This window comes from Enhydra lutris, unplaced genomic scaffold (assembly GCF_002288905.1).
Source record: "Enhydra lutris kenyoni isolate GAN:26980312 unplaced genomic scaffold, ASM228890v2 scaffoldscaffold17, whole genome shotgun sequence".
Classification (NCBI taxonomy): Eukaryota; Metazoa; Chordata; class Mammalia; order Carnivora; family Mustelidae; genus Enhydra; species Enhydra lutris.
This window is the reverse complement of record NW_019154101.1, coordinates 8778983-8804881: the sequence shown is the minus strand read 5'-3', so window position 1 is coordinate 8804881 and position 25899 is coordinate 8778983. Positions and strand designations below refer to the sequence as shown.

Sequence of the window (25899 nt, the reverse complement as noted above, 5' to 3'; positions counted from 1 at the left end):
TTCATGTACGTGTCTCTCTTACAAGACTGAAGCTCCCTAAAGCCAGAGTCTATCATTAACTTCATCTTTGTTGTCCCTTCCTGGCCATCCCTGCATAAAGGACCTTCTTTTATCTAATGCCCCTGCTGTGGGCTGAGGACAGTCCTTTTTTTGTGCCTCTGATGCTGCAGCCTTTTCAGAAGCAGAAGTTGTTTGCTGGGCATTTTCTGATTCAAGTCAGACTCTTTGAGATGTCCTGCCTTTGTACAGAGCTGAGCTGTAGCAAGCAGAAATAAAAATAGCTAAAGCAAGGAAACTTCCATTGCACACAATGCTGAGCTAGTGTAATTGCAGTAGAAAGTCTGGATCTTAAAATGCACTTATGGACTGAGCAGATAAATTGCATTAACAACAAAAGCATGGGTCAACATTCAAACCAGACAGAGAAAACCAGACCCAGGAGAGGGGTGCCTGGGTGGTTCAGTTGGTTGGGTGTCTGATTCTTGATTTCAGTTCAGATCATGATCTCAGGGTCCTGGAATCAAGCCCTGTGTCCAGCTCCACATTCAGTGCAGAGTCTGCTTGAGATTCTCTCTCTCTTTCTCCCACTGCCCAACCCCCATAAACAAAAAAACAAACAAATAAAATCTTTTTTTAAAAAGAACTGGAACCATGAGAGAAGGGTACCTAAGCTAGAATCAGAAGAAATCCTACCATAGAAGAGAATCAACAGCTAAACCCGACCCACATAAGTTATTACAAACCTATATATTATCGGCAAAGAATATTTATGAAAGTCATAAAGTGTTTTTCAAGAAAAGAACGATAAGAATGTTAAAACACGAATATAAAACTCAAATATTTTAGAAACAAGTATGTGTAACCTGTTGTTTCCTAATTCAGTGAGGAAACAACAATGCTTTGGTTAAAAGCTTAGCTCATACAAGGAAGAAGATTCTACTCAGCACCTAGAGGGGTGCCTGGGGAAGTCATGGGCAGGACAGGGTCACCCAGGGAGTCCCCAAAAACTACATCCTGCATTTATGAGGTTAGGCATGAGGAGATCCCAAGGTTTCTCCCCAGTCATCTGAACTTCTAGTTGTGTGACACAGTCAACATAAACCTTCTGAGAACATGTTTCTGTGAAATCAGTTATACTGACTGAAACAAACAAAAAATCCCATACATTTCCGCTATTCCCCTTTGGCTGATAACAAAGAAGAATGAAGGAATGAACTTTGGAAAAGTTAGTCATTTGACCCAAATGGTGGCTAATAAGAATAATTAGAATCTGTCCCTGTGTTTCTTAGCAACTACCTCATAGGTTAGTGGCCCCATGATTACTTGAACTATGAGGAATTTCATTATTGGCATGAACTCTTGAGTTTTATCAGCTGTGGTTACTTCTACATAAACTGTCTCATATTAAAACAAGCACTGGTTAATACACTTCTAACACACCAAAAATGAGCCAATAGCAGTGGGCGGATATTTACTTTATGGCCCTGTTCTCCATCTTAGATCAGAAGCCAATCACCTAGGACAGAAAGGGGGATAGATTTCCCCACGAGGGAAAACATATAGGTCCTTTCCTTGTCTCTTATTGGACAGTCTAGACAAGACCATTTCTATATGACAGAGTGAATGAACAACAGTGAAAACAACCCAGAATTCTAGACAGACCTTAGTTTCCAAGAGTGAGCAATACAGAGAAATCCAGCCAGTTCTAGAACAGGGCTTGCATTTTGTAATCCTCTCAGAAACAGGATTCAGGTGCAAGTCATCACAACGCCTTACATCTTTATGGCTCGAGGGCCACATAAGAGCAGCTCGGGAGACAGACAAAATAGGATTCACATTCTGACTCTGTATCTCATCTTGCTAGCCACATATTATCTGCCTCATGAAGTTATTGTGGAGTTTTTATCTGATTATGCATACAAAAAAATTAATGAAATGCCTATCAGCAAATGCTCAATACATGACATTTATTTTTATCATAATTATTACTGCATGTTTGCTGAGTGATTTGATTATAACTTATGGAAAATGTTATGAGCTAGAGAATATTTCACTTTTATATCTTTAACAGGATTTAAATATTGTTATTTCACCTGATCAAAAAATGATACATGCCCAACGCAAAAAGTTAAAAAAATACAGAATGAAAAAGATTACTGTAATTCAAGAACCCAGAGATAAGATGGTGAAATTCTGGTGTTTACAATTCTAGACTAGTTTATAAGTGTGTATATGTGTGTGTGTGTGTGTCTGTGTCAGTGTATACATAAAAATGCATTTTTTGGTTACAAAGTAACAGAACACATAGTTTGGAAGTGTCCCCAGGTCAATATTTACACAGATCTTCACTGACATTGAAAATTACTGCATTATAGTCAATTAAATGAATGTATCAAAACCCAATTCCCTATTATAAATGGTGTAAAAAACAACTTCATACATACATCTTTGTACATTTAAGGACAAATTTCTAGAAATTAAATTACTGAGCCAAAAAGTATACTCACTGAAAAAGTTTGGAGAAATGCTCTTTAGTGCTGTCCAGGAAGAGGGCACAAGCTAAAAATATTACATAGGATTTACCCCAGGCCCAGTCCTTTGGACCACCCACTTTTGGCCCTGTCCACTCTACCTCCTGTGTAGGAGCTCATCCATGCCCTCCCTGTCATGGGATATCATACCAATAAGGTTGGCAAAAACTGCATCTCATTTTAATCTGCTTTTCTATGATAATTAGCAATGTCTTGGTCTCCTAATGGTTGCTTTCTTCCTCCACATTTACGGAAGAGTTATGGCTATTAAACAGGGAACATGAGAAAAAGTGAGATGCACAAAAAAGGGGAAACGTGGCTGCAATTTTCAATTAGAATTTCAGATTCTATAGCAAAGTAAATATATAGTACTGAACTCTGCACAGCACATGCTAGATAACAGATCTGGAAAGTACCTGGATGAGCAAAGCAGTGGGAAAGCAGTGATAGTATAAGGTGGGCTTATGAACGAGAAGGGGAAATCTTACTCCTCCAGGAAACTGAAGAAATTATACACTCGGCAGTAGCTATCTTGACATTAATAGTGACAAGTTCTGGAGTTTGAGGTTATGGTCATCCATATGATCAGTTCATGATAAACACAGAGAGAACCATAAGGAAATTAGGCTGGGAGGATGGGAGTGAGAATGAGGAATACAGGCACACCTAGGAGCTAGTGTGGGTTTGGTTCCCGACCACCACAATAAAGCAGATATCACAATAAATCGAGTCAAATGAATTTTTTTGGTTTCCCCGTGTATACGAGTTATGTTCACACTATATTGTAGGGTTTTAAGTGTGAAATACCATTATGTTTAAAAAAGCAATGTAAATTTAAATTTAAATTTAAAAACCTTAATTTAAATACTGATGGCTTAAAAATGTTAGTCATCTGAGATCTCAGTGAGTTACAATATTTTTGCTGGTGGAGAGTATTTCCTAATGTTGATGGTGCTGACTGAGCAGGGTCGCGGGTACTGAAGACTGGGGTGGCTGTACCAACTTCTTAAAATCAAACAATAATGAAGTTTGCCACACCGATTGACCTTTCCTTTCATGAACAATTTCTATGTAGCATGAGATGCTGTTTGATAGCATTTTACCCACAGTAGAATGTCTTTCAAACTTGGAGCCAATCCTCTCAAACTCTGCCACTACTTTATCAACTATGCTTATGGAAGATTCTAAATCCCTTTAGTGTCATTTTAACCATCTTCACAGCATCTTCACCAGGGACAGATCTCAAGAAACCACATTCTTTTCTCATCCTTAAGAAGCAACTCCTCATCAGTTCAAGTTTTATCATGAGATTGCAGCAGCTCAGTCCCATCTTCAGGCTCCACTTCTGATTCTAGTTCTCTTGCTATTTACATCCCACCTTCAGTTACTTCCTCCTCTGAAATCTTGAATTCCTCAAAGTCCTCCATGAAGGTTAGAATCAACTTTTTTCAAACTCCTATTCATGTTGATATTTTGATCTCTTTCCAGGAATCACAAATGTTTCTTAATGGTATCTAGAATGGTGAGTCCTTTTCAGAAGGTTTTCATTTGACTTTGCCCAGATCCATCAGAGAAATCACTATCCATAGTAGCTATAGCCTTATGAAGTGTATTTCTTAAAGAATAAGTCTTGAAAGTCAAATGGCTCTATGATCTGTGGGCTGCAGAATGGATGTTGTATTAGCTCGCATGAAAACAACATTAATCTCATTAAACATCCCCATCAGAGCTCCTGAGTGACCAGGTGCATTGTCAATGAGCAGTAATATTTTGAAAGGAATCACTTCTTTTGAGTAGTAGATCTTAGCTAAAGCTTAAAATATTCAGTAAACAGATGTACTGTCACCCAGGGTTTGCTCCATTTATAGAGCACAGGGAGAGTGGATTTAGCATAATCAGCATAATTCTTAGGGGCCTTAGGATTTTCAGAATGGTAAATGAGAATTGGCTTCAAATTAAAGTGACCAGCTGTCTTAGCCTCTAATGGGAGAGTCAGACTGTCCTTGGAAGATTTGAAGCCAGGTACTGACTTCTCCTCTCTAGTTATGAAAGTCCTAGATGGCATCTTCTTCCAATCTGTTGTTTAGTGTAGCCACTTTCAACAATTAGCATAGGTAGATCTTCTGGAGAACTCACTGCACCTTCTACCCCTGCACCTGCTGTTTCCCTTGCACTTGTGTTACGGAGGCAGCTTCTTTCCTTAACTCTCATGAGCCAACCTCATGCTTTCAAACCTTTCTCCTATACCTTCCCCACCTCTCTCAGCCTTCATAGAACTGGAATTAGGGCCTTGCTCTGGATTAGGCTTTGTCTGAAAGGAATGCTGTGGCTAGTTTAATCTTCTACCCAGACAACTAAAATCTTCTCCATATCAGCAATAAGGCTGTTTCTTTCTTATCATTCATGTGTTCACTGGAGTAGCACTTTTAATTTCTTTCAAGAACTTTCCATTTGCATTCACAACTTGGCTAACTGTTTGGTGCAAGAGACCTAACTTTTGGCCTGTCTAGGCTTTTGGTATGTCTTCCTCATTAAGCTTAATCATTTCTAGCTTTTCATTTTAAGTGAGAGACATGTGACTCTTCCTTTCACTTGAATACTTAGAGGCTACTGTTGGGTTATTAATTGGCCTAGTTTCAATATTGTTGTGTCTCCAGGAATAGGGAAGTCCAAGGGGAGGAAGAGAGATGGGTATTCCAGCTGGTTGGTCGAGCACTCAGAACACATACCACATTTGTTGATTTAAGTTTGCCATCTGACATGGGTATGATTTGTGGTGTCCCCAAACAATTACAATAGTAATACCAAAGAACAGTAATCACAGGGCACCATAACAAATTAAATAATAAGGAAAACATTTGAAATATTGTAAGAATTACTAAAATGTGATACAGAGATATGAAGGGAGCAAATACTGTTGGAAAAATGGTGCCAGTAGACTTGCTTGATGTAGAGTTGTGATGAATCTTCAATCTGTAAAAAATGCAACATCTGCAAAGTGCCAATAAAGCAAAGTAAAATAAACAAGGTATGTTGTACTCTAAGGAATAAAGTACAAAAACACCCAGTCTTGAGTCATCACTGAGCTTAGCTCCTTAGAGTTAGGTCTTCTAGAACTTGGACAGGTTGTCTGCTAGGCCAATCAGGGTAGGCTAAGAGCCTGTCCTTGTATGGTCTTGGGGGATGTTTGTCCTTCACCGATAAGGATGTAAAGGCAGGCTATAAAGCAGGGTTTCTATAAGAAAGCCTATCGTCAGTTGGAGGTAGAAACAGAATATTTGCACGAGGCATCTTACATTTTATTTTGGTGTGCCTCTGTTGGGAGTTGGAGGTATACCATGAACTCAGATTTATGTTATTTGGAGACAATTCTTCATGATATTGTGCCATACTAAAAGGGTCTGTTAAACTACCATTATCAATAGGTGTAGAATTAAAAAAGAAGTAGGATTTATACCAATGTTCAGCTGAATACAAAATAGTCACCATCTCATAGTCCAGTGAATGACACAAATTACCCCTGTTCCATTTGGGAGCATTCTTAACTTTACTGGCACTGGGATGTCCTGTGATGGGGTTCATTAATATATAAAAAAGTCTTTGGATTTTCTCACAAGTTCTCAGATCTTTACCTGAATGGCAGGGGATGGCTATCCATCCTGGACACAGAGAAGAGGCATGAGTGTCCATACTATATAGAGAAGCTGAAAAATAAAAGCCAGTTGTCTAATTCTAGGTTCCACACAACTTGGTAGCAGTTCTGAGAGTCCTTAAGAGTTTTCCTTCATATTGAGTTTGGACAATTTCTCAAGCAGGCCACTTTTACATTTTATTAAGAAAGCTTGATCTATACAGACAGTTATTTGGGTAATTAATCTTTCTTTTCATTAAGACCTTTATGCTCCTGGTTGTTATTGATTATTCTGTACATAATCATTTACATGTTTTAATCTTTAATTTGTTTTTTTGTTTTTTCAAAAGCAGATGTCACATGTCCTCACATAGTTCCCTCTGGCCAGGCACCATGCTCTATGCTTCTACGTCTTTGCAGCTTCTAGCCTAGTGCTGTGATGTGCTTAATAATACTCAGGGACTGACAATTAAGTCCCAGATAGAACTGAATCGCCAATTTTCAGCTGAAGCAGGGCCAAGGATTAGAATAGAAGGAGAAATCTTTACATGTCCTCTCCCCAGCCTCAAGGGATGAAGCCAAGACCAACTGTTCTCTTGGAACTCTCAGGAGTCCACAGATTTGTAAGCAAATGAGCTATATTACAAGACATACCCAAAGGTTAGGTTCTAAGGTCATAAGACAAGTTAGCCTCCCCTCGCCCCCCCAAAAACAAGTAATCAAACAAAATCTTTCTCAGTAATGACAGCCACAAAATCTCAACTCAATCCATCTTGCCCATTTATAAGATTTTAGGGCGTTCACTAACAATTGTATGTTTGAATATTTTTAGTAGAGCTATTATATAGATGTTCAAACGCTAAATTCAGAAAACGGGAAACAGAAGGCTTTGTTGACACATCTAGCATTGGAAAGAAAGAATAGGGGACTCAAATAAAAACAACTGGGAAGTACCTGAAAGAAGTATGAAGTTATTAAAATAAATTAAACTATTCACATTTAACTTCCACAGAGAGATGTGGGGAATTCCAGCTGGCGGGGATCCTGAAGAAAAGCGGGGTGGAGAGAGAACAGGGGCTTGGAAGATATGCCTTAATATTCGATAAAACATCTACAAGTGGCTGGCAAAGTCACCTGGGGGAAAAGCCTTCACCAACAACATTCAAGAGAAAAGCATTTGCTTTTCCCTCTGGCATGATTCTCATGCGCTCAGATATGGGCCTGTGCATATACAGATGGCTTTTTTATTTGTCTGTCTCTGTTTTTCAGAATTTCTGTAAGTACACATCCCTTATATACTTATACACACTACATAGTGTAAATTACGTACACACATTTACAAAGACTTTATTCCAATTTATAATGTTACTTTAAATACAAATGAAAACTTAAGGCATCGGTTCTCTTTATGATTCAGGATGCTACTTTATCTTTAATTTTCCAAATTATCTAGAAAGTTTCAACAAATTGTTGTCACTTTTGGAGTATGTAGAGCACTGTTATGGTTAAGGAAGTAGACAGTAAGATTCAAAGCAAGCACGTCCAATTTGGAAGCATTTTATGAACATTCCATTCTGGTAATTTATATGTTTTGTTTTATTTAGCCATTTAGATATACAGTCTTATATCAACTGTCTAAGAAAAGCACCACTCTGAAACGACTGATTAATAATACACAATATTATAGCCCAAATATACAAAAAATAATACGAATATTAACTATAAAACTAAAGTTAAAATTCCAGAAGCAGATGTAATTTAGATCTCAGGACCAACTATGTGGGTTGTGCAATAATTTGCAATATGCCAAGAGAGAACATTTGCTTTTAATTCAGCTGTGAAATTTAGTGTAAAAGTAGAGTTAACAAAGAAGGGCATTTTTTTCTGCTGTTCATTAATTAGGTGAAATGACCTTATTTTGCCACTCGGAGCTGTAAAATAGGCGACATTTGTTCTTTTAAAAGTAAACTTAAATTTTCCACAGAAATTTTAGGAAATAGAGTCAAGTAAAAAGAACTAGAAAACAAAAGCAAAAAACTGGTAATTCCAATAACATTTTTGTGGTGTTTCCTTCTGGTACTCCTTTGTGCATGAATGTGTGACTGCGTATATATTCTAAAGAGAGATATTAAAATGTGGTTTGCTTCTTCATTTCTAAGTAAAGAAGCCTGACAAAATATAAGTAGATTCTTCAGCACCAGTAAAAATTATATCAAAGAATCATAGGGAAATAATAATAATTGTGTCCAGTGCATAACACAAGTTTCCTTATCAACCCTCAGAACAGCACTGAGGTTAGATACCATTATTCCTCTGTTATAACAGATTAATACCTGGGACACACAGAGATGATATAATTTGCCCAAAGTCACACACCTAAGATTAGAAAATTGAGGTGGAGTGAACATTTTAAGTAACACATCTCAGCAGGCTAGAAGACAGGTCACAATTAGAATTCAAGTATCTTGCCTCAGTTCATTCCAATAAATTTTCTCTGCCTGATCTTGGTAATTCTGGACAAAATTCAAAAAATAGTTATGGCGAGGATGCAGAGAAAGGGGAACCCTCCTACACTGTTGGTGGGAATGCAAGCTGGTGCAACCACTCTGGAAAACAGCATGGAGGTTCCTCAAAATGTTGAAAATAGAACTACCCTATGACCCAGCAATTGCACTACTGGGTATTTACCCTAAAGATACAAACGTAGTGATCTGAAGGGGCACATGCACCCGAATGTTTATAGCAGCAATGTCTACAATAGCCAAACTATGGAAAGAACCTAGATGTCCACCAACAGATGAATGGATAAAGAAGATGTGGTATATATACACAATGGAATACTATGCAGCCATCAAAAGAAATGAAATCTTGCCATTCACAACGACGTGGATGGAACTAGAGGGTATCATGCTTAGCGAAGTAAGTCAATCGGAGAAAGACAACTATCATATGATCTCCCTGATATGAGGAAGTGGAGATGCAACATGGGGGGTTAAGCGGGTAGGAGAAGAATAAATGAAACAAGATGGGATTGGGAGGGAGACAAACCATAAGTGACTCTTTTTTTTTTTTTTTTTTAAAGATTTTATTTATTTATTTGACAGAGAGAGAGATCACAAGTAGACAGAGAGGCAGGCAGAGAGAAAGAGAGAGAGAGGGAAGCAGGCTCCCTGCTGATCAGAGAGCCCGATGCGGGACTCGATCCCAGGACCCTGAGATCATGACCTGAGCCGAAGGCAGCGGCTTAACCCACTGAGCCACTCAGGTGCCCACCATAAGTGACTCTTAATCTCACAAAACAAACTGAGGGTTGCTGGGGGGAGGAGGGTTGGGAGAAGGGGGGTGGGGTTATGGACATTGGGGAGGGTATGTGCTATGGTGAGTGCTGTGAAGTGTGTAAACCTGGCAATTCACAGACCTGTACCCCTGGGGATAAAAATATATTCTATGTTTATAAAAAACAAAAAAAATAAACCAAAATCATAAAAAAGAAAAAAAATATTTGTGGCCATTCTAACTGGTGTAAGGTGATATCTCAATGTGGTTTGAATTTGAATCTCCCTGATGGCTAGTGATGATGAACATTTTTTCATGTGTCTGATAGCCATTTGTATGTCTTCATTGGAGAAGTGTCTGTTCATATCTTCTGCCCATTTTTTGATATGATTATCTGTTTTGTGTGTGTTGAGTTTGAGGAGTTCTTTATAGATCCTGGATATCAACCTTTTGTCTGTACTGTCATTGGCAAATATCTTCTCCCATTCCGTGGGTTGCCTCTTTGTTTTGTTGACTGTTTTCTTTGCTGTGCAGAAGCTTTTGATTTTGATGAAGTCCCAAAAGTTTATTATTGCTTTTGTTTCCTTTGCCTTTGGAGACATATCTTGAATGAAGTTGCTGTGGCTGATATCGAAGAGGTTACTGCCTATGTTCTCCTCTAGGATTCTGATGGATTCCTGTCTCACACTGAGGTCTTTTATCCATTTTGAGTTTATCTTTGTGTACGGTGTAAGAGAATGGTCGAGTTTCATTCTTCTACATATAGCTGTCCAGTTTTCCCAGCACCATTTATTGAACAGACTTTTTTCCACTGTATATTTTTTCCTGCTTTGTCGAAGATTATTTGACCATAGAGTTGAGGGTCCATATTGGGCTCTCTACTCTGTTCCGCTGGTCTATGTGTCTGTTTTTATGCCAGTACCATGCTGTCTTGGTGATCATAGCTTTGTAGTAAAGCTTGACATCATGTGTTGGAGGGGATGTGGAGAAAGGGGAACCCTCTTACACTGTTGGTGGGAATGCAAGTTGGTGCAGCCTCTTTGGAGAACAGTGTGGAGATTCCTCAAGAAATTAAAAATCGAGTTTCCCTATGACCCTGCAATTGCACTACTGGGTATTTACCCCAAAGATACAGATGGAGTGAAAAGAAGGGCCATCTGTACCCCAATGTTTATAGCAGCAATGGCCACAGTCGCCAAACTGTGGAAAGAACCAAGATGCCCTTCGACGGATGAATGGATAAGGAAGATGTGGTCCAGATACACTATGGAGTTTTATGCCTCCATCAGAAAGGATGAATACCCAACTTTTGTAGCAACATGGACGGGACTGGAAGAGATTATGCTGAGTGAAAGAAGTCAAGCAGAGATAGTCAATTATCATATGGTTTCACTGATTTGTGGAGCATAACAAATAGCATGGAGGACAAGGGGAGTTAGAGAGGAGAAGGGAGTTGAAGGAAATTGGAAGGGGAAGTGAACCATGAGAGACTATGGACTCTGAAAAACAATCTGAGGGTTTTGAAGGGGCGGGGGGTGGGAGGTTGGAGGAACCAGGTGGTGGGGTATTGGAGAGGGCAAGGATTGCATGGAGCACTTGGTGTGGTGCAAAAACAATGAATACTGTTAGGCTGAAAATAAATTAAAAAAATAAAAAAAAATAGTTGTGGGCCAAATTCTGAATATTGCAAATAATTCCTCATCATTCACACTGATAAATCCTTCAAAAGCCTCGCTGACCATGGATCCCAAACCAGTGAAGTTGAATATGAATGTCAGGAAGTGCTTTCTATCCACACAGACTAGTTCTGAGGGGCCCTGCTCACACACAACACCCAGGGGCTGCTCTGAGTGGGGCCCTGGAGAGGTAAAAAGCCAGGGAAGGGGTGGGTGTCAGTGGGCACTGTGTGGCTCAGTCAGTTGAGTGTGATTTTGGCTCAGGTCATGATCTCTGGGACATGGGAACAAGCACCTCATTGGGCTCTTTGCTCAGCCTGGAGTCTCCAGAGATCTGCTCATGCTCTCTCTGAATAAATAAATAAATACATAAAATCTTAAAAAAAAAAAAAAAGCCAGAGATGGAACTCAGACCCCCCACAGAGTGTTTACCAGTTCATTCAACACATTATCTTCATGGGCCTGGTACTGTTTTAGGTGACAGGGACATAATGGCAAACAACATGGACAAAGACCAAGTCCTCACAAAGTAGGCAGAGAGGCAGAGACAGACAATGGACAATGAAACATTAAAAATCCTGTTGCTGCTACGAAGAAAAATAACTCCATATACAGGGGATAAAGAGTAACAGGAAGGTGTGTTTTAGATAAGGTGGCCTGGGAAGGAAGTCTTCCTGATAATGTGACACTTGAGTAATGAAGTGAGGGAGGAGCATTTCAGGAGCATTTCCTGGTGAGGAGACCAGGGGGAGAGAGGATGGAGGTGGGAACAGGCCCCAGCAGTTGCCAGGGGCCAGACCATAGGCAGCCCCAGCAGGTCCTGGGAGGAGATTCTGGAGAATCAGAGATAATCCATATCACTGTCAACGGGATAATTTCATCCATAATGACAAGAAATTAGGCAGAAACTTTCTTGAGACTTCTCGTTTTCTGATGGGCAATCTGGTGCTGGAAAAAGTTTAGTCATGTTTCAAACAATTTTCAAGAGATTGTTCAGACTCCTGCCTGGGCTTCTCTCTTTCTCTCCTGCACTGTCTCTCTCTCTCTCTCTCTCTCCCCACAACCTCTTCTCTCTCTCTCTTCCATCCTTGGGGAGCATGGTTTCCTGAAATCCATTCCTCCCTGCCTCCACAGTGAAGACTCTTCCAGAGACCAATCAGGACAGCTCGTCATGTCATAGGACTTACACAGCATAAGTTATGATTTTGAAGCATATTTTTAATAACAGCTTGACAAATAAAACCACTCTGGAGGCCAGTGACAATAAACTGAATATAAAAAGGATAAAGTATCCAGATTTAAGTACTGACAAGAGATTCTCCCAAAAAAGACTGGTTTGGTATCTAATTCTCACTAGAACTATATTAACTCCAATATTGTGGGGATTTATTCATTTGTTTGTCTGCTTCATCTCATTTCTCGAATAGTCTGAGGGTACAGTACAAAATTTATAATCAAGGTGATGGTGTATCTCAAATTCTATGGGATGGTCTTGATTTTAATTGTTCTGTCCCATACCTTGGGGAACAAGTTATCAAATTTTAGGTTCAGGAGAGCCACTATATCTGGAGTTGAAATCTATTTTATGGTTTTAATCCAGTTCAAACAAATTGAGGAACTGAACCCAATTAAACTTTTATTAGACTAGTCGAATAAAAAAAAATTTAACTTCAAGTTAACTGTGGTGGAAATTACTTCTCCTGAAGTCACCTTGAAATGCTTACTGCAAGAGGATGAAAGCACTGATGGGTTTTCCGTGTGTCACTTCCTCTATAAAGTCTTTCCTCCCTGTTCCCCTGCCCCTTACAAAAACTCCCCTCCCCATCTTGGACCCAAGTGTCTCTGACAGCAGCTCAGCATCACCAGGAAGCATGTATGTCTGGTCATCCGCCCCTGGCTCCCAGGTCCTAACAGAGTACCTGACATGGGATCGCTGGTACCCGATGAGGGCTTCTTCACTAGAAAGAATGAATGAAAGTATAAATTACTTCAAAGTGAGATTTACTTGGTGGGAAAATGAAGATTTAGAACTCTTCCTTCATGTATATTCATTTATATGTCCAAGTAGAAGTTTGGGCATCAAGGAAGCTTTTATTAGTACAGATCCATTCTTTTGAAACAAATTCTGTGTCCGTGCTTCTGATAATACAATGTGCTTGATTTTAAACTATATTTAGTCTTAAATTATTTAACTTGACAAAGAATAAACAAAGAAATTCCATCAGATAACAATCTCCAAATGAGCCCCAACACAGAGTATAGATAGCCCCAAGGATGGAAAGTGAAGGCCTACTCTCTATTTGGCACTTGGTTGAAGGGCCTGAGGGTCAACTCCAGCACAGCTGCCAGCTTTACCAACTGTTTCAGTCTGGAAGGATGGCATTATTTCCCAACAGGAGCAATAAGCCCAGCAAGAGCAATCTGGGAACTCCTGAGGAGTAGGAGTGACCCTGTCACTGCAGGAACCACTTCCCATTTGGTAAACTGCACACCAAACTAAGGCCTCATCTGCTCAGGGTAATACGTGCTTGCATGGATGGATTTCAGTAGCTCCATCTCTCAAATTGTGCAATTAAGTGCTCATGAACGGGTCAAATACCTCTCAAGCTTTTTCCTGCATAGTGTAGCTTATGTGTATTCTTTGCTGTATTAATATTCACTGCATATTCGTTGATTATGTGCCACAAAATGATACAAATTAAGGTGCTGTGTACTTTCACTGTAAGCAGACATAGCTTCAAAGGCCTTTCAGTGTGGTGGAGGACAACAGATAACAACCAAACAATACCCCAGGCACATGATTCTAACCAGAGATAAGTATGCTGACAGAAATGTACAGAAAAGGTGAAAACCTGTCATGATTTAGTTGGGGCTGCAGATCAACCAAGGAGGGAGAATTTAAACTGAGATTTGGAGGAGGAGTAGAACAAACAAATCAAGATGTATGTGTGTGTGTCTCCATGCACACACAGGTCATCCCAATCAGAAGGCAGAGGCAATTGCAAGTGCAAAGGCCCCTGAGTAAGAGACGAAATGAAATATTTAAGGAACCAAAAGGCCAGTGCCATTGAAGCTCGGGGACAAAGGGGAGACATATGTGAAATGTGGCTGAAAACACAGAAAAGGGTCAGATGGGGCAGACACTTACAGATCATAGAAAGAAATCTCGTCTCTTCCCAAGAACAATGGGAAGTCAGAAGTCACTGAAGAGTCTTCGAAAGAGTCAAATGATAAGAATTTCACTTAAAAAAAAAAAAAGAATATTCTGGCTGCACAAAAAAAAGAATTAGAGGGAGCAAAGTAGATTGAGAAAATCCTATTATGGCACCATTTTAGTAGTGAAAAGAAGGTAGCCGAGGTTTGGAGTGGGTGTGAAGTTGTCTGATTTAAGACATGCTTTGAAGACAGAGTCAAAAGGACTTCCCAATGGATTGAATTTGCCAGGGATGGGGGTGAGAAGAAAAGTATAGTCACAGGTAACTTCCACATTTCTGGCTGGGGAAATTATAGGCCTGGCAGTGACAAAGACTAATAGGGATACAGAGGCAGAGACCAGGTCTGGAGAAAGATCAGAGTTCAGTTGGGGCAGGTGGAGTTCAGAGTGTGCTGGCAGGTAGGCAATGCAATTGATAAGTGTGGCATTCAGAGAAGAAAAAATGTGGGCTAGAAAAATAAATCAGAGTCATCGGGGGTGTGTGGCTATTGATGAGATCACCTAGGAAAAAATATAAAGTAAAGAGAGAAGGGGAGGCTTTGCAATAGTACCTTAAGGAATGCCAACACGAAAGGAGGAGAATGTGCCAGGGAAGCCAAAGAGCATCAGGGGAGGGGCAGGTCCCAAGTAGACAGTGAGTCAGTGTCAGGGTTGTTAATAATGACGAATGCTGCCAACAGGTCAAGAGAGATGAGGACTGAAATTGACCCATTACATTTGTCCACATGTAGGTCATCAGTAACTGTAATGGCTCTTCAGCGTGAGGCAGTAAAAGCCAGATCGGAGGGTGCCGAGGATGATGGAAGGGAATGGACACCATGAGTAAAAGCAACTTCTTGGTGTAGTTGAGCTTCAGGAAGGAAAGGATATATATATCCTCTCTCTCTCTCTCTCTCTCTCTATATATATATATATATATATATATATATATACACACACACACATATAAAATATACATATATATAAAAATATGGGGAAAACTTGAAGATTAAAGAAAAGAAGGATAATGGATGTTCCTGAGATGGCAGAAGGGACTGGGACTGAGAGCACGTTTGGTGAGGGGAGCTCTAAGTGGGAGAGGGGACACATGACTGCAACAGGAAGGAAGGAGGGGGTGGGGACATACTCAGGTTGGTAGCAGAGCAGGAAACTGAGGAAGTCCTCCTCAATTTGGGCATGCAGTAATTAATGGTAAAAAGATATGTCTCTGTGCTCCGAGGGGCTTATAGTCAAAGATAAGTTTCTATTATTAAACTAACTACAGCACAATCTTACCTAAGGAAATTTCCTCACTGTATGGTTTTGTTTTACTTTGCTTTGCTGTATTTAGTGACTGGTTTTAAAATTTTATATTACCTTTTATCATACAGATTTTTCAAGTTGTCTTTAAAGGTCAGGTTAGTTGAGGTTAAATTTATAGGTAGTAAAATTTTTAATTCACCTTTTCTAGATGTGTAGACTATGCATTTTGACAAGTGTGTATAGTTATGTAACTGCCACTAAAATCAAGATATAGAATATTTCTATCACCCTAAACAATTCCCTCTTGCTCCTCTGTAATCAGTTCCTTCCGGCTCCCACCAGCAATCTCTTGGCAACCACTAATCTGATTTCTCTTACTATACTTTTGCCTTTTACAGAATGTCCCATAAATAGAATCTTATAGTATGTAGCCTTCTGTATCTGGCTTCTGTTACTTAGCATAATGCTTTTGAGATTCATCCAAGCTGCTGAATGCATCAATAGTTCACTCCATTTTTACTGCTGGGTGTGATTCAACTATATGGCTGTACAGCCATTTGCTTAACCACTCACTGGTTTAGGATGGTTCCAGTTCTGGGAAATTTTGAGGAAAGTTGCTGTAAATATTCATGTAGAAGTCTTTGAGTGGGCATATGCTTTCATTTCTCATAGAAAAATTCCTAGTAATGGGATTGCTGAAGTTTATGGTAAGTATAATATTTAATGTTATCAGAAATTGCAAAACTGTTTTTCCAAAGTGGGGACTCCATGTAACATCCCCACCAGCAACGTAAGAAAGTTTCAGGGTCTCATCCTTACCAGCGTTAACTATTGCTAGTTTTAAAAAGCTATTCTAAAAATTGTATAGTATCATTACACTAAGGTTTTAATTTGATTTCCCTAATGACTAATTATGTTGACCTTACGTCCTTATTTGCCATTTATCTTTGATATACGTCTGCTCAAATATTTTGTCCATATTATTGTTTGTTTTTTTATTATTGAATTGTGATCATTTTTAAACTATATTTTGGATACAGGTCCTTTGTCAGACATCTGTTTTGAAAATGTTTTCTGCCAGTCTGTGTTTTTAAAATTTTTTAAAGTGTGTTTCAAAGAGTAGGTTTTTTTAGATTTTGATGGAGTCCAATTTATCTTTTTTTTTTCTTTTATGGTTTGTGCTTCCTATGTCCTATACATTTTTTGCCCAACTCAAGGTCACAAAGGTTTTCTATCTTTTCTTTTAGAGGTTTTATATTTTACATTGTATATTGAGAGCTATGATTCATTTCAAATGTTTGTATATAGTGTAAAGTATGGATTGTTTTTCTTTTACAAAGTCGTTTTATCTATTCTAGGTCCTTTGCAATTCTGTGAATTTTAGAAGCAACTTGCCAATTTCCACACACAAAAAGCGTGCTGGAATTTGGGTTGGGATTACATTAAATCTCCAGATCAATTTTGGAAGAACTGACATTGTAGCATTAAATAGCCCAATCCATGTATACAGTATATTTTTGCATTTACTTAAGCATTTTTTAATTTCTTCATCAATGTTTTATCATTTTTAGCATATGAATCTTGTACATATTTTGTTAGATTTACCACTAAGTATTTTGGGTTTTGATTATATTATAAATGATGCTGGATTTATTTAAATTTCCAGTTGTTCATTGTTAGTATATAGAAATATAATTTAGTTTGTATATTGACCTTGTATCCTACAATCTTGCTAACCTCATTTATTAGTTCCAGTTGCCTTTTTATTTTCTGGATTTTTTTTTTTTTTTTTTTTTTTTTTTAGTTTTCTACATAGACAAACATATTGTCTGTGACTAAAAATATTTCTATTATTTCCTTTCTAATCCTTTATGTGTTTTATTTATCTTTTGTTGCTGTATTGCACTGACTAGATCTCTTAGTATAATGTTGAAGAGGTGAGAAAAGACATCCTTGCCTCATTTCCCATTTTAGGGGGAAAGAATTCTTTCTTTAACTGTTAATTGTTAAATTAGCTCTATTGTTTTTTGTAAATATACTTTTTAGGTGATAGAAGTTCCCTTCTATTCTTTCACCATGAGTGGATGTCAAAGTTTGTACAATGCTTGCCTGCATCTACTGAGATGATCAAATATTTGTTGTTAGTTGTTGTTGTTGTTAGTTTGCTGACATGGTGAATTTCATTGATTGATTTTTGAATGTTAAACCAGTCTTGTGTTCCTGAAATAACCCCCACTTGGTCATGATTTATTAATTTTTTTTATGTTTGGTAGACTCAAGTTGCAAATATTTTTTTTAACATTTTTACTCATAGGAGATGTTGGTTTCTGGTTTTCTTTTCTTGTAAATGTATTTGTCTACTTAAGATATTAGGGCAACCCTGGCCTATAAAATGAGTTGGGAATTGTTCCCTCCTCTGTTTCCTGAAAAAAGTTTGTGTAGAATTGGTATTATTTATTCCCTAAATGTTTGGCAGGATTTACAGTGATGCTATCTGGGCCTGGAGTTTTCTTTGTTGGTAGGCTTTTATTACAAATTCATTTTCTTAGGTAGATATAGGACTATTAAGTTTGTCTATTTCTCCTTAGTAGTCTGCACCTTCAAAATCTGTCAGATTTATAAGTTAGTAAATATATTGTTATAAGTTGTTCATAATATTCCCTTTTTATCCTTTTAATGTCTCATCTTCCTACACTGTTTATTATTAACACTATGAGTCATAAAGGAAGGGAGATTTTTTTCCCATTGGAAAATAACCAAGAAGGGAATATTTAATTATATGTACATCGACATAAAGGAGGGAATGGATATGATGTGGCCAAGTACAAAGGTAAATTCAGTTAGCAAGCTGCCTACAGTAAGTTTGAATGTAGCGAGACATGGTCTTGTTGATCCTGATTACTGCATATTTCAAATCAGACCAGGGAATTTCTAAGCTGGCTTATGGACTTGACTTCAGCATTAAATCAACTCAGTATGAGTCATTCCAAAATTTAAGTCTTTAGCCTCAACCTTCTTTTAAAGTTCCAGAACTTTAATAGTTCTGTATATTGTATATTCCTTCATCATGTCAGGAACTGAACATTTCTTATCCTTAACCAGCTTTTTTTTTTTTTAATTTTATTTATTTGATATAGAGAGAGAAAGCATGAGCAGGAAGGAACAGTAGAGGGAGAGGGAGAAGCAGACTCTGCTGAGCAGGGAGCCTGATGTGGGGGTCAATCCCAGGACCCTGGGATTATGACCTGAGCCAAAGGCGACGCTTAACCAAGTGAACCACCCAGGTGCCCCTTCAACTAGCTTCCTTTTCTAACCTTTGATAATTCACCCAAAGTCTTGACCTTTTACTATTCTTCCTTCTTTATCTTTTATATTGGTAGTCATCACTTCTATTGATTTTTCCTCAATAAAGTATCTCACATTTGTCTCATCCTCTGTTTTCACTGTCATTACTGGAGCCTTTTTATCATCATCACTCTATACCTGATGGTAATATCACCCTGATTTCTCACTTCTGTTCATTTTATTTGTTGCTATCACATCTACTTGTTGCTATAAGCAGCCATTAAAAAAAAATTTATCCTATAAATTGCAACTCCTGTTTTATTTTTCTTTTTACACTTTCTACTCTCTGAAATGCTCTGTATTTTAGTTATTTATCTTGTATATGATCTCTATCCCCACCAGAATGTAAACTCCATGAGTGCAAGGACTTTGTTTTGTTCATTTCTATATCTCTGGCACTTAGTGCCTAGCACAAAGGAAGAGCATAATAAACATTATTATATAAATGAATGAATTGCAGTACTCTCAAGCACGTTTCCTAGTCCCCATTAAATAAAGCAGTAGCTCCCCTACACATGGTGTTCATAACTCATCATGAGATTATTGCTTATGTGTCTAACCCTATTCTTCAATTCTTCCAGGAGAACCCTTGGCTCCTGCCAGGCTAGTTTCATCCAGATCCTCATTAGGCAATGCCTCTTACATGCAAGCCTCCATACTGGTTTCTTGCCACTGTCCCCTGCCCTCCAATACATGCACACACGTGCACACACACTTGCATGCACTCACTGACACTGTGCTCTTTCCCTCTCAGCACCTTCCTTTATGTGATCTCTCCTCTTTCTCTTAGTGTGGTACCCTCTTCCTCTTGACGTCCTTTAAGGCTTATTTAGCTTCCTCAGTGGTGATACTTGTAATGACTTCCCCATTTCTGAATTCCTACATGATTGAGCTTTTCATTATCATAGATAATGAAAAAATAACATATTAAACCATGTGTAATAAGCTGATATGACATTTAAAAACATGGAGCTGAAAGAGACCCAGATAGCATTTAGTCCACTTCTCTTACTTTATACACAAGGAAACCCAAATCTAGAGAGTCATTAAAAACCCAATACGAGTAGAATTAGAACTATAATTAAGGTTTTACAATTCTCAGTGTCCATTTATTCTTTTCATTAATATGCTATCTTATTCCCTGTTTTATATGTGTATGTGTGTGTGTAACTGTGTGCATTTGTTTATATACACTATGTCCCCAATAAAACTGTCACTGCTTAGAATTTTTTTCCATGCCCTATATTCCTGAAAAGCCAAAAGTACCTATTAAAATGATTAGCATCGAGTAGGTGCTCAATGAATTCAGGATGAAGGACTGACTGACTTGCAAAAAATAACTAAGAGAAACAAGCCAGGGGAAGACAAATACTATATAAAGTCACATATGTGTGAAAAATAAAAAGCTGGACTCAGAGAAATGGAGACTAGACTGGTGTTTGCCAGGGACTGGGAGGTAGAGGAAACGGGGGAGATGTTGGTGGAAAAGGCAAAAACTTCAAGTTATATGATGAATAAGTTCTGGGATCTAATATACAGCATGGTGACTATAGTTAACAATACTATACTGTGTACTTGAAAGTTGCTAAGAGAGTAGATCTTTAAGTGCTTAACACAGAGACACACACAAACACACGTGAGTTGATAGATGTGTAACTAACCATATTGTGGTAATCATTTCATAATATATACATATATTAATTCATCACATTGTACACCTTAAACTCACACAATGTTATATGTTATATGTCTCAATAAGGCTGACAGGAAAACAGAAAAAAAAAAAAAAGGATCCAGATGTTCAGAAGTTTACTTTGGGCAGACTTGAGCCCATGAGATCCAGTTCAATTCCATCTCAAAGGTAAAATGTTGCTATGCAGAAAATATTCTACTATTTAGACTTGGGCCAGGATATAAAACTTCCATCCTTACCAGAGATCTACAGGCTTATTATTTTTTTAAACCAGAGAAAAAAAGAGGTATGTGTTTAGAGAATCAATCAGAATCAAATCTTCACCCAAGAAGCTCTGTATAAACATTAACTTGGCTATCCAGCCTTCACCCAGCTGTCTCTTCTCAAATTTACACAGGCCAAAAAAAAAAAAAAAAAAAAAAAAAAAAAGATGTAAACTAAAAATATCACAATAACTGGAGGCTGACATCTGTAAGCCTCCTCAGTTGAAGCATCCAAGTCAATGCAACAAATATTTACATTAAGAACCAGAATGTTAGGAAATAGTTCAAAAAATCTGATAGGGCTAGATATTCACAGACATCTCCAAAGTGTTCAGTGCACATAACATAGAATATAGAATAGGTTATGTATTAAATACCTGCTTTCTAATATCCTTTATAGAATCTCTGATAGGAATGTCCTTATGTCATGCCAATCAGCATAAAGCCTGGAAACAGCAGGACAGCAGGACAGAGAGAGTAGACCAAAGCCACTACATTTCTGCCATTCTGTCCTGCCAAGCCATGGGACTCTTATTCTCTCCAACAGCACTATCCGCCTCCCACCCTCACTATCCATGGAGTCCAGGCACAATGAGAGGCTGGATTGAATTCATACTCCTGAATAAATGTCCAGCATCCCCAGAAGACAAAGAAGTACAGACTAATGATATTAAATAGCAGTGCCACATGTCAGGCAAATTTTAATTTCTCTCTTTTACTTTATGATGATACAGGACTCTAAAGTCTGATGAATTTTAAGTTGTGCCAATATTCAATCCAGCGGATTCTGGCAAAACATAACTGTAACAACAATAAAATGAAAACCATAACAAAACCCCATATTATCTGAAAAATCTTTACTATCAGTATGAACAAGCATCCAAGGTGGAGAACCGGATGGTTGTGAACCCCTGTCCTTTGCTTTGGCAGAGTAGGTATAACCTTTTGCCACATTTGTTCTCTTTCGCTGCTCATCAGAAGTCATTAATAAGATGTAATGCTATATGGTATACTTAGCTTGACAGCAGAGAAGTCATTTCACTGGGAACGGCGGAAGTTTACTTACCAACACACAAACTAATTTTACATGAGGATCCTGAACTCAAGATTAATCCTTACTATCTTCGCAATCTCGTGTTTTATTTGTATGTTCTCATAACACTTATATTTTGCATCGTGATTACTTGTGCTTCTGTCTGTCAGTGCCAGTGAATTGTGAACCCCTTGAGAGCCAGCTCTAGGTTTTGTTCATCTTGTGTTCATCTCTCAAGGCCTAGGGTGGAATTTTGTAAACACTAGATGAATAATAAATGTTGAATGAATGAATGAACCAACTGCCCAGAAAAACTAAAGACAACACTACACACTGTCTAAAGAGAATCTGTTCAATTGACACGTGTGTATGTATTGTTACCTATGGATCAAAGGAAACCAACTACATCCAAGAGTCTGTCAGTATTTTAAATCAGTTGTCCCATTTTTATTTCTCTCCAGTCTACCTCTCCACCAAACTTCTGTGAATGGCAAATTTGATTGTTGTCAATAACTTTTAAACAAAAACATCTGTGTATGTGGGAAGTGGCAAGTCAGTAAAAGATACAATGTAAATATAATATAATATTAAGTATCATAAAGAAATAACATCTGCTCATTGTTGTTTTTTATACTTTGTAGCATTTTTCTTGTTGTGAAAATGTAGTCTGTTGTAATCTCTTCTAGAGAGGGACTGGGGTGGTTAACTTTCCCAAAGCTGGTATGTCTGAAAAACGCCTTGTTTCGCATTTGCATTTGAATGCTAATTTGGGTAGATACAGAAATCTCCATTCAGTCCTGCTTTGTTTTGTTCTGTTTTGTTCTTTGGCACCAGAGGTCCAGAGGTTCCTGTCTCCAGAGGCTGATGAGAAGTTTGCTCTAAATCAGATTCTTCATTGTAAATGATATTTTTCTTCTTTGATAACTTTTAGGATTCTTTCCTATACTTTGAGGTCTTAAAATTTTTCTACATTATTATACATCTTAGTACATGGTAACCTTTTCATTCTTAAGTCTTTTTTTTTTCTTAGTTCTAAGAAATTCTTAAGAGAGTATTTATTTAGCCATTGGCTCCTCTGTGTTATCTCTATTTCTCCTTTAAAAAAACGTCTCTTTGTTAGATATTGGTAAAGCTAGAGCTATTCTTCAAGATTCTTTTCTTTTCAACTTTCTCTTTACCCTTTCATCTTATATTATGGAAGAATTCCTTAGCCTTGCTCTTCCTAGCTGACTAATTTGTCCCTCTGCTTTTTCATGCTGCCCCTGAGCCATCCTTTAAGTTCTTAATGGTAACAATTACATTTCTTCATTTTTCAGATTTCCTCTTAAGTCTGTTTTATAAAAATAAAGGTCCTATTGTTTCATGGATGTAATGCCATCTTTTACGTCTCCAAAGGTATTAATCACTCTTCCTATCATGTTTGGTTCTGAAGCTCTCAAAGCTTAGACTAGGCTTCTTATTCTGGTCTTTCTCCAAGTCAGCAGTCCTTCTATTTCTGGTTGTTTCCGACTGTGAGCTCATCTTTTCTAGACTATCTGCGAAGGCAGCTGGTCCTGGAGGACAGGCTAAGCAGCGATGGGTGCTTGTGCTCCTTGCCGCTTTCAGTGGGAACGGGGGACAGGCAGAGCTGTGGACAACTGCTCACTTCAGAGCTTGTCAGGCCCCCAAATTATCCTGGATATCATCAGCTACCTGGAGCCTTTCCCATTTCTCCATCCTAAACTCTGACGTAAACACTGGATGGAGAAGGGAAGAAGGAACGCACCAGGATCCACAGGACAAATTGCTCACACTACCAGGGCTCTACCAAACTCAAGTGTAGCAGGCTATTGCCATACTTCTCCCACTCCAGGGTGCCAGCACGCAGAGTGACGTAGCTTTTCCGTGGTGGCTCTGGGTCGGTCCCACCCTTCAATCTGCTAGGAATTCCTTGAAGCCCCTAGTCCCTTGAGAGGTTTATGTATAATTCCTCAGTATAGCTAGAGATTCAGATGTCTCTTTGTATCAGTTCTAAAATTCTTCAGATTTGGCACAGTGGAGGGACTGGACATCTTGAAACTAGCACATGCATAATCTTATCCTTACCTGGAGCCTCCTGCACAACAGATAGGATATACTGGAATTGGAGAAAACTCTGGTACTTATTTGACATGTTGGCCATTTTCCTTTTTACTCTTGGATCCAACTTCTATTTTTCCCCTCTTTGACCCTGCATCACAGGAAACTACCTTCCCTGACTCTCCTAACTTCTGGTTTCTGGGCCAGTTCAGCCAATGGGCTGACGGGTGGAGGACAGGAAGTGATATGAGAGAGAAGCTCAGGCTCCCTGCCAGGATGACGCCTCTGATAACACCTGTTGCTCTTCCCTGGCCCCAGCACTCATCATGAGCTAGCTCCTCTGGTCGGCTTTAGCCTTAGACTTTACTGACATAAGCTTCTACCATCCTCTCCCCAGTCCCAGGAGTATAGGGCCCCCTGCTGTTCTTCATCTCTGGGGCGCTGTGTTATTTCCTATAATACCACCTCCTTACAACAGATTTCCTATGATAAATTTTTGTTGAGAGGCCTAGGATGCTTTTGTTTTCCTGGCTAAACCCTGACTTGAAGTTCACAGTTCTGAAGAGACATCTTCAAAGATGATAATTGGTAATTCCTTTCTTTGAGAGGAAAGGAGCATCAGAGTGAAGGAATACTCAACCTGGAGAAGGTTCTCCATATCTAAGCTATCCCAAGTTATTTCAAGGAGTGACAGGGAATTCTTCAAAATGTGACTTTGGGCAAGTATTTTACTTGAATTGCATATATGCCATAAAGCGGATTTGCAAGGAAAGTCTTAGGAGCCTCTCCTGTTATTAAACACAGTGTTCTAGAATTACAAAATGGTATCCTAGAGGAGTGAAATCTTTGATTATAGCAGAAACCTTCCTTAAGGCTCCTCAAGCTTTAGACCTACCTCTGGGCACAGCCATGAAATAGCTTAAAGAAAACACTTTCGTCATCTCTACTATTTACCATTTTCTCTGGTAGGAGAGGATTCGATGAAATGATACCAAACCCTTAGAAAAAATCTCGTGTAGCTCTATTTCTCATTCGGAAATTGAGAATATCACTGGCTTTTAAGCCCAGCCCATTATTATCACTCCATAAATGCTTTGTGAGTTGCACAGAAACAAGAAAACCCAGCAGCGTGGCTCGTGGTCAGAGAAAAAACGAGAGCCACACCGTGCCCCCAATATGCCACATGGCTGCAGATATGAAAGGCCCTGAATCCCTCCTTTCATTCCCATTTCCAGTGTTGGAACTTGAATATATGGGCCATCTATTTATTAAGGGAGAGAGCTACATTGGCATGGGATAAATCGGTGTTTGCAGCAAGATGCTTTTTAATACAAAGGATGTTTCTTGAATTCCTTTTAGATCTGAGATCCACAGCTTAGGAGTGTTTGGTGTGTATGTTTTAAAATTGCATGACTATTATACAAGCCCTTCTCTTCAGTTGGCATGAGAAGGCTATTCCCATCCTTTATGGGCTCTGTTCTTTACTCCCTCAAAGCTGAGGCGGCGAAAACATTGCCAGCCTTAGCCAGCTTTTCGTGGAAAGCTGCCACTCTTAACTGGCGCCTACATGCAATTTCAGACTCTCCCAGGAGATCTTAATGCTTTGAGGTAAATTCTAACACTGGGGCCAACAAAGAAGTTAACACAAACTTTCACAGTTAAAGACCCAAAAACAAGTCTGCAGGCTTACTGAAGGAGCTCCGCGTCTGTGAGCGCCTCTGTCCTCTGCTCCCCAGTGACCACGGCCAGTTCATCCCTCAGTTCCTGGATTTCTTTTTGTAGGCGTATAATCATCTACAAATGGCAAGGCGGGAGAATAAATGTCAACTCCTCATTAAAGGGAACTTGGTGACAGAGAACATAACATCTTCGAAAATTACGAACAATTTAGAGGATGCGAAAACATACAGAGAATGATACAAAAGCCACCCCGTACC

At 38.7% G+C, this 25899-nt stretch overlaps 1 protein-coding gene across 1 annotated transcript in view; it reads right to left on the bottom strand.

The window, feature by feature from the left end:
* The window catches only part of LOC111147698 (kinesin family member 6), a 458201-nt gene that overhangs the window by 275276 nt on the left and 157026 nt on the right, over positions 1-25899 (bottom strand). Inside the window, exon 10 of the mRNA XM_022503930.1 lies at positions 25653-25756. Coding sequence (XP_022359638.1) covers positions 25653-25756 — 104 coding nt within the window. The remainder of the gene's footprint in view (positions 1-25652; positions 25757-25899) is intronic.